The sequence below is a fragment of the Lycorma delicatula genome, chromosome 2 (assembly GCF_047948215.1).
Source record: "Lycorma delicatula isolate Av1 chromosome 2, ASM4794821v1, whole genome shotgun sequence".
Taxonomy (NCBI): domain Eukaryota; kingdom Metazoa; phylum Arthropoda; class Insecta; order Hemiptera; family Fulgoridae; genus Lycorma; species Lycorma delicatula.
In genome coordinates, this window is record NC_134456.1 from 57,980,439 (window position 1) to 57,995,701 (window position 15,263).

Sequence of the window (15,263 nt, forward strand, 5' to 3'; positions counted from 1 at the left end):
TGGGCTCCCATTTATATAAACTTATTTCTTTATTTTTGCTTGTAAAACATGTCCTAAAATTCTTTCAGTTCCTTCATGAAACTCTGTATATTAATCTGATTAAAGTTTTTTTATCTACTGAAAGTATAATAAGTTTATATCAACATCCTCACTCTTTTCTGACTATTTTGTCGCTCTTCCTCAAGATTCTGCGTAGTCTTTTTTAATTTTTCCAGAAGACTAGTATTTTCTGCTTCTAAAATTGCTAATTTCTCTTCCATTTCTGGAACAAATGAGTTCTGTCTATCTTGAAGTTTAGCATTTTCAGCTTGCAATGAATCTCTATTTTCATGATACATTGTTACTGCTTTAACAAGTTTGTGGATGAGTTCCATTTGCGCTTGTTCCAGTTTATAAAAATTACTTTCTAAATCCTTTACTTCAACTGAAATCATAAAAGTATGATTATCAAAATTCATTTTAAATGTATTTTCAAATATGGTATACAACAGTTTCATAAGATATTATAAAATATACATAAGATATTACACATAAAATATGCATTTGAATGGATACGCTTTATGAATGGATGGTCTAATCATGACAATATCTTATGTTGAAACTTTCTGCTCTTGGGTGAAGGGCTATAGAAATACTACCATGGATTCTCAAACTCAGAGAAAAACTGATTTGTCACAAGCCTCATTTCTAAAACATATGGTAGCTAATATGTTCTATTATCATATGTAAAATTGGCATTCCTGTGCTCCAGAGGAGCACAGGAATGCTACATGCTACATCAAAATTTTATTATAGTAACAACAATAGTATGTTAAGTATTTATTGGCATAAAATAATCACCAGATGCCCAGACAAGTAGTTTAACAAGGGGAGTTATCCTGTTAATTCTACTACAATGCTATTCTAATATACATTCTTCAATATTCTATACTATGGTTAAATATACGATTAATCTAGTGTAGAACATGAGGGAGATGAATATATGCTTGAACTAGGGCCTCCTACTCTAAAAAATCCCATTTTACACTTCATCTTATTACACTTAATAATTTCAAATTTAATAAATGTAATGTAAATTCATATCAGTTTAGAGACCCTCAGTACTGACTTCAGGTCTATGATATTAGGCAGCACAAAGGGAAAAATGGTGAGGGAGATTTCAGAAAAATATTAAATATTCAACTTCAATTATTTTTTTATGAAAACAAAAACAGCTTCAATTATCTTTTTTATGAGACTACTTCAAATTAACAGCAATCTGCTTTTTACAGAAGTCTATAAAGCTGTGATATGAAACAAAGAGGTTTTTGGTTAATGGATGTTACAATGGAGGTTCAATTATTAACAAGATGAGCTTTGTTGTCAAACTTCTTGCCATGCAAAAAGTCTTTGAGCAAGCTGAACAAATTAAAATTGGATGTGGTGAGGTCTGGGCTCTAAGGAGGATGTGGTAATATCTCCCAACCCAACTTCTTGAACGTTTCTTCTGTTCTTTGAAGAATGTAGGGGCAAGCGTTGTCAGCAAAAGAATCACAACTTTGAGAGAGTGCCCTGATATTTCCCATTATTGTGGGTCTCAATTTCTGTTGGAGCATGATAGAATAGTACTCACTGTTCACAGTGCATTGCTCTTCTAAATAGCCACTAAAAATTGGGCCTTGCAAGTCCCAGAAGACCACCAACATCTCTTTACAAGCTGCCCGTTGAATTTTGAATTTTTTTTTATGGACGAATCCAAATGTTTTCACTTATGATTTTGCTGTTTGGCTTGGGTTTGAAATGGTGTATCCACATTTCATCACAGGTCATTATACAAGGAAAGCGCCATTACCCTCCACTTTAAACCAATCTTTGAGCTCAGAACAAATGCAAATCTGGGTGTCTTTATGGGCTTGAGTCAACTGTTTTGGAACCCATCTCAAACACATTTTGCAATTATTTAGCATGTCATGAGTGATTGCATGTGCAGTTTCAACACTAATATTACACAAACTAGCAATATGAGAAATTTTGACTCGTCTTCAGGAATAAATCATTTATGCGATTTTGTAGCATGACAGCTGGAACTAACTGGTCTTCCAGAGCGATGGAGATCAGTCACACCTGTTCTGCCCAAATTAAACTGTTCCACCCACATACACATTATGATGGTTTAAACACTTTTTCCATATTGTTTCAACATTCTTGAGTAGATTTCCACTGTTTTCAGACCTTCTGATAGCAAAAATCTTATCACTGAATGTTTTTACTCGTCCAGCATACATTTCAAACAGAGCTGACATTCTGAAATCAATCAAAGAGGTTATGTTTGAATTAATTATGATCCAACAGCTATAAACAGCTATATGTGTTCCCAAGGTTGCCAACTTGACCCTAATGCTTTGTTATCATTGAATGAATTTTTTTCTCTACATCAGTTTGTTTCTTTAATTATTGAACGTCCCTCATACAGAGCCTAGATTTTACAATAATTTAAAGTTCTGTTCAATGAAATAAATCTAGCATGATTTTTTTGCATTAAATGTAAAATATTTTCACATCTGATCAAGTCAATTGCTTAAATGTAAATTTTAATTTACTGAGTTTTATTGTGAAGAAGTTTAATAAGGACTGATTTGGATACAATGTACAGATTTTGTGTGTGAATATGCATCCGCACTGGCATGCATATCCAAAATTCTTGTTTCCTCTCTGTTTCATTTAATAAATATCCAAATACCATATTAGTAAAAAAATAAATATTGTAAATTTATTCTTAATTATTTTTAAAAATAAATATATTATATATTTAATTCTTAACAAGGGTTAAATAGCCATACATGTACTTTTGTATAAAACTGGCTACATAACTAATATTCAGGTGATATTAACATATGGAAACTGCTTGATATTTTAACGGATTCTAGGAGGTAGAAAAAAGCGGAGATTTACTTCTACGATGCTGGAAATTATTGTCTGCCATCTTGGGCCCACCATATTGAAAATCAAACTACTTTTTTTAAAATGATTTTAATGTAAACTTTTATGAGAGAAAGAATGGCCTGAAACAATTTTTGCCTTTGCCATTGGCTACTGCTTTTGCCTTTTCGAGTTACAAGCAATAGTTGCAAACTGTAAAATCATCATGGTAGTATTAAAATGAAGTAAAATCCCTGTACTATTTTTATTTTGTATTACCTTCAGAATTACATCAAATAACAATATTTAAACAGTTAATGTAGGAATTAATGGTCCAAACACTAATACTGATAATTTAAAACACTAGTTGAAAGTTTTTGAGAACTTTCTGAACAACCCTTGTGTAACTAAACATACAGACATAACAAATGTACATAACTAAACACATGATATATTTAACCTAGTTTGTGATCAAAATAAATTATCAATTAACAAAATCTAAGATCTCTCAATTTCAAATTTTTTTTGCCCATCTTATTTTCAAAATCCTTCTGTTAACACTACATTTCAATTGCCTCTATCCTAACCGTTTTTTTACCTATTGCTCATGTTTTGTCAACATATAGCGCTTCACTTTACAAACATTTTTAATAATTTCCCTCTAATTTTTAGATCTACATTTAATACTAGTTTATAGTTATAAATACTTCTCAGTCATTTGTAATTTTACATATCCATAAATAATGCAATCTACTTCTGGTATAAATGTGTTTGAAATTCATTATCTTAGGTTTATTTTTATTTATTTTCAGACTGAAATTCTCTCTTAGCAATAAATCCGTGCTATGCAGAATTTTTAAAAAGTAATCTTTCATTTCTGCCAAAAAAACAAAACAATATCATTAAAAAACCTTAATGTCTATCTCCTTGGATGGTTATTGTGCTCCTAAATTTGACTTTCAATTTCTACATTGCTTCTTCAAAGCACAAACTGCAATGGAACTGGAATATACTAAATTTTCTCACTTCTTTCAGAATCAGAGCTCGCCTCTCTTCATCTTTTATTCTCATAACTGCAGTTGAGTTCTAAATATTTTTAAGTCCCTAAATATTTTTAATTTTAAACAATTTCATCTTACATTAACACAAATGATTTTATAGATTTACAAATTCCATGTAGCTAGTTTTATTCTTCTTAAGTTTTTTCTAAATTTTATCTCAAGGGCTTCAATGACCAACCTTGTAATCCCGTGTTCATTCTGAAAGCCAAATGGGTTCTTCATGTAATATATATAGTTTTTACAACACATTCTATACCCCTGTAAATTACCCTAGTAAGCACAAGGGACATTCAATAATTAAAGAGACAAATTGATGTAGAAAATAAACTGTTATAAAATGAGACTGTTACTACTCCTCAATATAATCCCTACCATATTAATACATTTGTCCCAACGATGAACTAGTTTTTTTAAACTTGATGCAAAGAAGTCTTTGACTTGTTTGAGCTACTTTCTCATAAATTCTTTGACTCCTTGTTGTTGCTGAATTTTTTTCCATGTAAAGTCTTCTTCAGTGGACCAAACAAATGAAAATCCGAGGGAGCCAAATCTGGAATGTAGGGAGGATGTGTATTTCTCAACCCATTTTTCCAATGGTTTCTTGGGTCAGTTGGGTAATGTGAGTGCAACCATTGTCGTGTAGCAATATCATACCTTTTCTTTGAGATCCACAACATTTTTCTCTAATTGCTGGCTTTACTTTTTTCATCCACATATCTGAGTGGTAGATACTGTTTGTTTTAAGCAGATTTCCCAAATAATCACAAAAGGCGACACACCTTGGGCATCCCTAAAAACAGTCAACATGACTTTTCCCGCTGATGCTTGCATTCTGAATTTCTTTCGGACAGGTGAGCTGTTGTGCTTCCATTTCATGCTTTGTCTTTTGGACTCTTGATTCAAAATGGTGAACCCAAGTTTCAAAACATGTTAAAATTTTGTTTAGAAAAGGGTCACTTTCCCTTTCTTAGCATTCTTTCAAGTCTGTACACACTTTCGAGTTTTGTTTCCTTGTACTATCGTTAACTCTTTTGGGACCCACCTTGCACTTGTTTAGCTGTACTTGAGCTTCTTACTGATAGAGCATTATGAACTGTGCCAACATTACTGCAACTGTTTTTGCTATATGTTCAACTTAATACGTCAGTCTTCACGAATAATGTTGTCAATGTGAGTTTCAAGTGAAGGAGTTGACACCAACTGGCCGGCCAGAACATTGCTCGTCAGTCACTGAGGTTCATCAGTCACAATGAGTTTTTGAACTGTTCTACCCACTTACAAAAATTTCTGTGGTTCATAAAACTTTCTCCATACTGTAAAATCATCATTTGAGAAAAGATTTTAGCTGGTTTTCACCTTCAGAAAGCAAAAACCGGATTATTGAACATTGTTCAATTAATGTGGAAACTTCAAGCGAACACACCATCGTTAAATCCAATATTGAGCTTGTAAACAAAACATTTTTTGGCAGTCAGCTGTTCTCACTCATTCCAGTGATGCTACCCTAAAGTCAATAAAGTACAAAACTCATCCTAAAAACTGTTTCATTTCTACATCAATTTGTTTCTAATTATTGAATGTCCCCACATATTCCAAACACGAGATGATGTAATTTATTAAATCTCTCTCTCTCTCTCTCTCTCTCTCTCTCTCTCTATATATATATATATATATATATATATATATATATATAGAAATGAATGTTTGTTTGTGCCATATGTGTTCCTAAACCATTCCGTTCCGATCCAATGATGAAACTTTGGTGAATTGTTGTGCCCATGCCCATGAAGGTTTCTGTATTAGTTTGGACTCGCTAAGTGATGCTAGGGTCGAGATTTTCAGAAAATTGTATTTATGGTCTGATTTGGCTCATATTCAGAATATATATTAGTTATGTGAAAAAAATATTTTTGCAAAAAAAGGGAAAATGGGAAAGGGTTGAAGAGAGGAAGGAATTAAGACTGGAAGACAAAGAGGGAAAAACAAAAGGTTAAATTTTGTGATGTTCTGTAATGCTCAGTTTTTGTATTTATACTTACATTTGAATTCATGTAATCTTTTTCTTTTTCCTGTTTATCCTCCGGTATCTACCGTTTAGATAATTCTTCAGAGGATGAATGAGAGGATGATATGTATGAGTGTAAATGAAGTGTAGTCTTGTACATTCTCAGTTCGACCATTCCTGAGATGTGTGGTTAATTGAAACCCAACCGCCAACGAACACCGGTATCCACGATCTAGTATTCAAATCCATGTAAAAATAACTGGCTTGAACGCTGTAACTCTCGACTTCCAAATCAGCTGACTTGGGAAGACGCGTTACACCACTAGACCAACCCGGTGGGTTTGAATTCATGTAATCTACATTTTTACTCAAATCTAGCAATAGCGAAGTATTGCCGGGTCAGTTAATATACACACATCCAATTCTGTGAAATTGTAGAATATTCTTTAATTAATATAACAAACACAAAACTGAGGAGAAAATATTGTAGCACAGAAAATTTTGTTGTATATTTGATCTTAGATTCAGAGTAGCATAAGAACTAGGAATCTGTCTTAACAGACGATTTTAATAATGTAGATGTACATATGTAGATAGATAGATAGATGTAATGTAGATGATGTAGACAGATTTAATAATGTGGGTATAGATGTACGTAGGTAATAGATGTAGGTTCAAATGTTTCATTCAAGATAAGTAAGATAAGCAAGTGTTTTGGATGATTTTTTTTAAGATTAATGTGGCTTCATCTTTCTGGTTAAATTAAAACTTAAAACAATAGAATATGGAGTTCTGAAAGGCAATGAAAAAGGTTTCTCAAAAACATCATGTTAAATTGTTTTACAGAAACATTATTTGCAGAAGGTTATCAAAAATTAAAAATTTGTATTAATATTACTAATTTGGTAGACTTGCTATAGAAAAAAAAGCTATATATAGACTACTCAGTTTCCTGGTATTGTATAATTAAATTTCTCTTTCATTAAATAAATACTGTTTGTTGTACATGAGGGTTGAGTAACTTTATGAATACCAAATAATGTACACTATTGAACTGCTAAAATACCTTATATGTAAAGAAAAGTAAGAAAATAAATAAGAAAAAAGAGAAGGAAAGAAGTTCACAATTTAAGTATATTTAGTGATTTTCAATAAATCATTAGAACAAGAGATCAAAGAATTACATAATAAAAGAATACAACTGTTAAAAACAAGGAGAAAAGGATTAATTAGTAACACAATATTCACCCCCCCCCTGAACAGTTTGTTATATAAATCTAGTAGGATTTAAACAAGAATCCAAAAGAACAAACAAGAAAAGAGTTTTTAAAGTAAAATCAAAAAACTCGTAAAAATATTTTTTTACACAGTCTTCAGTGATCATATTTCAATCCTTACTTGTTTATTTTTTTGTTTATTACCACTTATAACTATTATTTACTTAAAAAAATTAGGCTGTTAAAAATTTTATTCAAAGGAAACTTAGATATGCCCTTTTGAATTAGGAAATTCTTAACTGTTGTGTATTCACTAAATTCAGTTCTGTGGCATTTGCTGCTAAGTAATTGTAAGTTTATTACAATTTCAAAAAAAAAATTTGGAATGAAATTAAATATGACTATATTTTAATTACTTTGCATTTATTTTGTAAATAATAAAGTATTTAATAAAGTAGATAAATTTTTATAAATAGATTTTTTGAGTCCACAAACCATGAAAACTACCTTTGGAGCCCAGCCAACCGATTTAAGACTCCTGTGTTACATCATTTTATTCTTTATTAAAAGACTACTATTGGAATGATAATTGAAGATAGATCATGGATGAACTTATCTATTCAAAATGCAAAACACAACAATCTACTCAAATATATACAAAACATCTAATGATTTTGCAAAAAAATATTTGGCAGTTTTTGGTCTTCCAGGGCGAGAAGGACAAATTCTTACAGTACACTTTTTTAAAAACATTCTACTCTGTTGGACACAGTTGATTTACTTACTAGTTCTCTCTTTTGAAATCTATTATTAAGAAGATCACATACTATTTGTAAAGGCTACAACAACTCTCACTATACCCGTACATCTACAGTTATTCTTAAACTACACATTTATCATTTGATAAAATTAAATTAATAAAAACAGATACTGGAAGAAACATATTTGAACCATTACAGCTTAATTCTCCAATATATAATATATATAAACAATATAATAATATAATCAATATATAATATATATAAACAATATAATAATATAATCAATATATAATATATATAAAATATATCAATATATAATTAATTTAGAGAATCAAGTACTGTACTTGTATGTTAAGTTAGCAACAATTTTTATATTGTTTAAATAAAAATTTTTTTCCAAAATTTATTGTATTAAGTAATTTAGGATCAACACATTCAATTTCAAAATCAATATTGTGAATTATAGTAAATAATATAAATTTGCCTGACCATTTAATTGTAGTAGTGTTGCAGATCAACTTATCTATATTACTACTACTATTATAGTGATGACATTTATTAGTGTTTGGACCATTAATCTAACATTAACTATAATTCTGAAGGTATTACAAAATTAAAAAGTACGATAGGGAATTTTACCTTATTTTATTACTACTGAAGATATTTATCGAAAAACGTTTTACAATCTTTTTCTTGTGAAATCTTACATTAAAATCATGTAATACATGTTCCACCTTCCAATTTAAAAACAGTTTGATTCAATATGGTGGATAAAAATTTTAATCATACCATAAAATATGATATCCACACTTATTTCTACCTACTAATATACCTCAATTTTGAAATATTAAGCCATTTACATTCTTTAATATCACCCTATATTTTCTTAGATGCTTGCTAAAATGCTAAGTGTTTTTTATTACAAACACACTCTTTGCAGATAAAAATGTTTAGATATATTGAAACTAATTTGTACTGCCAGAAGGTGTGTGGTTCAGATAGCTATGTTACTAATCACATAAATGTCTGTAGTATTTTGAAAACTTTCTTCTTACAACATTTTAACACTTGTCATTACAGTCAACATGATTAACACATTATGTAAATATTTAATATTTATTGCTGTAAATATTTCATTTCCAAAATGGAGGCTGTAAATATTATAGTAGCATTAAATCTTTGTCAAAGATATTTTAATAAAAATTATTATAAAAATCAAATTTAAGTAAGCATACTTACGATCATCATTAATTTTAAGTACTCTTTTAATAGCTTCATGGAAATCTTTTAAATTTAATTGACCCTGACAATTCAGTTCAGAAAGAGATTGAAGAAGATCACTTTTCTTAGTCATTAAATCAACTTCCCAATGAAAATGTTCTTTACTACCCAAGTCTTTTTCAGAAAGTGTTGAACCTGGGCATAATAAAAAAGCAATCTTAAATATTTATAAATATTAACTTAATATGTAATTGATACCATTATGGATTACTAGTAGTAAAGTAATTAATAAAATTCTGTGTCTGAGGATCTGGCCACATTACAACTAACTAATGAGAATCCAATGTCATATTTTTGGGAAAACTGAATGCACAATCTTTAATTTTTCAAATAGAGATTCAAATAATTAAAATTTTTGGTCAATTAAAATTGATCTAAGACAATATTTTTGAGGTATATTTCAGTCATACTTTAAAATGATCCATTTAAACAGGTGAGAGTTCTTACAGATGGCACTAATTGTTAATAAGGGAGGTGACTGTCCTTACTCTTTAGACTAGTATGAATGTGTCATTTGGTGAAAAAGGGTTGGCGGCCTGATGTAACCTTACATAAGTAAGGTTACATTGGAGAGCATTCATCTCTGAATGCTTACATCCAGTTAATAATCTTGTTTGTAATAAATGTAATGATATAACAGAGAAGTATACACTCAAGAAATGTTTAAATTAGTTGTGGGCAAACTGAATGAGATAAGAAAAGAACAAAAATTAAGGAAATTAATAAATAAATTATAAATAACTATAAATTTTTTGTATGGGTATGTATGCAGATTATTATGATTAGATGGGGGATTATTATGGTAGCAAGTTTCTTGCTACCATTTACTAATAATGTACAACAAACATATAAATATGGCAGTTATCAAATATCTTGTTAAAATTAAAGGTTTTTCAAAGATTGAGAATTAAAATAAATATTTAATATGAATGTCCATGATTGTGGTATATATGTTTCAATAAAAATAGTAACAAACCCTTACACAACTGTTTTGCGATTATAAACATTTCCAATTTTGCACTTATGTCACCTAATGATCAGAACACTACACTTCTGAATTTTATAGCAACTCCAGTTTTTTGTAAAAAAATTTCTCTCCCGCCCCTCTCTCTCTCTCTCTTGCTCTTTGGAGGAAGAGCAGATATATTTCTGAGTTTTTCTCTAATATGTATTCTACATATATGGTCAGAAAGTTACAAATTCCAGCAAACTTCCTCTGATATTTCCTTTATGATGATAAAACCAATATCGCACACTATAATTCTTCCTTTCTACTATTTCTCTCATTCATTTTCCTTCTGAATGTGTCCAGAATGTGTTTTCAATTTTGCATTTTCGGTAAAAACATCATCATCATAATGAGAAAATCATTTCTACAATCAAATCATGAAGTTTTGTTATTATAAACCATTAATTTATTGGTGGGATACACTGCTTAATTTTTTATAGTATCCCAATTTTTTATAGTTTATAGTGGTGATTTGATTAAAAATTATGGATAATCTGTGCATGTTTATTGAATCTACATAGTTGGGGTTAAATCAAAGTCTGACATACAACATGAACATTAAAATTATATGTTTACAGATGTTAAAAACTGGCCCATTTGTCAAATTATTTTCATCATAAACTCAAATCAACACATTACTTGTACTTTTTTGTTAAATTCTGAAATAACATGTTCTATTTCTAGGCTTAAAAGTTAATGGGCATAAATTCAGTTGTGTGTATTGTGTCTATATTGCAAGTTTTACAATCATCCAGTTCTTTTATTTAAAAACTACATATACATTTTTTTGTATTAAACTGCATGGAAATCTTATACAAGCTTCATGAGAATTTTTGAATTCAGAATGTTTCAATAAACTTTTTTATAAGGAGATATGAAAAATTTAAAATCGCATTGAGATAATGCAATGTATAAATAATATTCTAAACAGATTTGTGTGTTTTACAGTATCAACAAATCTAAATGAGGAATAAAGCTACTGGAAAGTGTGAAAAAGGATTTGACTAAGAGGATAGTTACTTGTTCTCATTAAATAAGTTATGTAGTTATTGTCTAGGGATTTTAGTAACCAAATAATAGTAATATAAAAAAGGCCTATCACCTTCTCGAGAAAGACATTTGCTGAACAAATTTTCAATTAATTACAAGAAATCACTTTTAAGCTTACAAAAGGCTTTGAGATGATAAGACATTTTGGTAAGAAGGTTCATGTACATCCTGAGAAATTCTTGCACAGAAGCTTGTTTGCCACCTGGAGTAATGGATATTTAATAAAAGATTGATGGGGCATAGTGAAAGATCAGAATATTATGCAGTTTATAATAGAATCTAATTGTATTTAGGAAAATTAATATTAGAAACAAGATTGATGAATTTAGCAAAATGTTTGTTAGTGCCAGATTTGAAGCTAGGTGTAGCAGCTCTGTTGGCACTGAACAGCAGATGCAAGAACATCTCTTTGATGCTTGGATCAAAGAGCAGAGGAGCGTAAGCCAAATTATTCAATTATCCAAAATTTCTTATTAAATTTTCTTTATTTTTTTATTTATTTTATAAGTGGATTTCACTCATATTCATTTCATTAACTCAGCCTGTTTACCAGATTCTCATTCTCACTGACCCTTCATGATATGGTCAAAATAACTTCATTTAAAGAATAATTAGAATTTTTGTTTCTACTTTATATTTTTTATTATTAATAATACAATGTATATTTAATTATACAATGTAAAAGCTAATTTATTATTTAAAAATCTGTGCATCTCAGAGGGGGTGGAGCAAATCAAGAAAATTTAAATTAAATATTATGTTGAGAATCTAAATTTAGGCCTCTGTTTCTATTGTTTTCTTATGAGAAATTGTACTTTAATACAATCTGCACACAAGAAATGTAATGCTCATACTAATAGTTCCAATATTTAACATTAAAATCATGTAAAAATAATTATTACTGACCATCCCTGATTAGTCTTGGAAATGTTTCACCAGCTCCATCTTTTGCAGGCATAATGAAATTTATTGATTTATTTCCATCAGACTTATTTGCAGACAGACATTCTACTTGAGTTTCCTCAGTTTTATCTAGTTCATCGATTTCTTTCATCTTATTCATTTTATTGCACATTTCATCAAACATTTTTTGAAACTACAAAATAAGTAATTTAATAGCAAATATATGCAAGAGACCCAATTGATTGGATTATTAAAAATTAGATTTTTAATAAAAAATAATATTAATAAATTTAATATTAAAATTTTTTTTAATAAAAAATTATTTTTTTAAATATAAAATTATGTTTATATATTACATTTATACCTGGAAAGCATAAGGCCTCCCGTTACACACAGTGGCAGGCCATCACTACAAGTGTCAATGCCTCCCCTAAGGGTGGATGAGTGGTAGTGGGTTTAGGACACTATTGTCCTTAGGGTGAGAAACTGCTTCTAAAGGCAGATGAACTTATTTATGAGGTCAGCAGTATTGGAATACAGAAGGAAACTGAAAACCACTGCATTGAAGATCTTAGTTTTATTCCTAGAAAGACACCATTTGATATCTTCTTTTGTTAAATAAGAGGTAAATATGACTTCCCAATCAGATTTCTGGGAGAAACAACTACAAATAGGAATTGGAATGTTACAAGCAGGCAAATTGGAGAACATGAAAAATGAGATAAGTTAAATAGAATTGATATAATCGGGTCTGAGTGAGGTTAGATGGGAAGGGAAAGGTGAAATTAGGAGTGGAAAAGTTACCTACAATATTTTAGCAGTAAGAAAGGAAATTGAGTACAAATTGCAGTAAGGAATGGAATAGAAAAAAGAGTACAGAAAGTTATTTACATAGATAAGAACTGTAGCATTAAGGATAGCAATGATTACATGCCAACATATACATGGTATGAAGATGAAATATAAAGGATGTATGAAAATATTGAAAAGTTAATTGAATAAGAACAAGATTGTTTTAGAGTGATTATGGAGGATTGGAATGCTGTAGTAGGGCAAAGTGGTGGTAGGAAAGAAGTTTGTAAATATGGTCTAGGAATAAGGAACTAAAGAGGAGATACATGGTTACTAATATACGTGGTTTAAACCTGGTATAGCTACATGAAATGGCCATGTGTTACTGATGATGGAAATGAATATAGTCATCATGAAAGTTAAGATGGCAAAAAATATTAAAAAATGAAATTTTGATAAATTGCAGGAATAGGTAGAATAGGAAAATTAGAGAAGGCTATTGCTGATGGGGAATAAGAAAATGAGGGCGCAGAAGATTCATGGGGAAGATTAAAGAAAGCTTTGAAAGAAATAGGACTTGAATAAAATTGCAAAAAAATTGTGGTTAACACCTGAAGGGATGCAAGAGAGACAAAAATAAAAAAAAATAAATGGGGTAGTAATAGAGATCAATGTATAGAGAATAAATATCTATATCTTAAGAAAGCAAAAGAAAGTTGGTTGAAGTATATCTGATGAATAAGAAAGTAAAAATTAGCAAATTAAATAAATGGCTTGGCAGAGGTAAGCGAGAGAAATTGAAGGAAAAAATTGTAAGGAAGAGTACACATAAGGAAGAATAGATGTGAAGAATATATAAAGGACTTAATAAATCTCCTCTCTTATATAATAAGAGAGGAGAAAAATGGATTTGACAATAGAATTAAAGGATGATGTATAGAAAAGCTTGATAAGGGGTCACCAATATTATGGTTAGAAGTAAGGAAAGCAATAAAGAAAATTAAAAACAAATGAGTACAAAAGCTATAAAATTCCATTTCCATATCCCACATACAAGCTTACGATGCAATATCGTAATAGAGTGGTCAGAAGATTGCTTGTGTGAGATTTGTGGATGACACTAAAATGTTACAGAGGATGGTAAAGTTAGAAGAAGTGATGATTGAATATGACATGAAAATTAATGTAGTGAATGAGAGTTAATGACAAAGATAGTATGAAAGTGCAAACAAAGAAAGGGAAATTAAATTGAGGAATACATACAATAATATTTAGGAAGTATGTTAAATGATATAATTGGAGGAGTGATACAAAAATTTAGTCAAGAATAGCCATAGCAAAGGAGGCCTTTAATAAGAATAAATTGCTTTATAGCAAAATAAACTTTGATTTTACGAAAAGGCTGATCAAATGTTATGCATGCAGTGTGATTTTATATGGATAAGAAGCGTGGACTTTGGGCAACAGAGAGAAGGATAAGATCAAAGTAATGGAAATTTACATATGGAGGAGAATGGAGATTTAGTGGGTAAAAATAGTAATGAGAATGTATATTGAAAAGGGTAAAGGAAGAAAGAAAACTGTTGGAAACAAAAAGAGGAAGGGCAACTGGATTGGTCATATATTATGAGGAAAAGGTATTATTAACAACCATGGAGGATACTGTGAATGGGTAAAGGAGAGGAGAAGGAGGAGGAGGAGGAAGAAGACTAAAGATGATAGATGACATCAAGAATGGAAGTAAGAAGGATATCAAGGAACTGGCCTGGGACAAAGAACTGGAGACGTTATGGTGTCAGGTACTTGCCAGTGGGCAGAATAACTCATGATTTTTAATATAAAATGTTATTAATTGGTCAGCACAGATAGTCTGATTTAAACTTAAATAATTATGCTAAATAAATGAATCTTTTGTAAATTCATAAAAATATTTTTTTCTAATTATTCTGTATTTCCTTCATCAGCGGTGTTGAGAATAGCCTCAGTAATTATAAACTGTATATGTTTAACTCTATGATTAACATGATAAAGTGTGGTATAAAAATTTAAAAACAAATTATTAACTAAAGAGTATTCTAAATTTAAATGCTACAATGCATTTAAAATTGTAAATTTATATCTGTATCGCAAAAGAAACTCTGCCAGAGTTGCATTATTTCAGGATCCACAGAAAATTCTGAATTGAATATCTAACATAAAACACACTTACAGAGTGTGTTTTCCATTGGATGTATATTTGTAATAATGTTATATTCCCTTTAAGGTAAATAGGCTGAAGATATCGCT

General features: G+C 29.9%; 1 protein-coding gene across 1 annotated transcript in view; it reads right to left on the minus strand.

Annotated features, from left to right (window-relative positions):
* The window catches only part of LOC142318827 (uncharacterized), a 105,576-nt gene that overhangs the window by 48,471 nt on the left and 41,842 nt on the right, over positions 1–15,263 (minus strand). Inside the window, exons 6-8 of the mRNA XM_075355349.1 lie at positions 12,189–12,378; positions 9,182–9,358; positions 153–424 (exon numbers count right to left, since the gene is read on the minus strand). Coding sequence (XP_075211464.1) covers positions 153–424; positions 9,182–9,358; positions 12,189–12,378 — 639 coding nt within the window. The remainder of the gene's footprint in view (positions 1–152; positions 425–9,181; positions 9,359–12,188; positions 12,379–15,263) is intronic.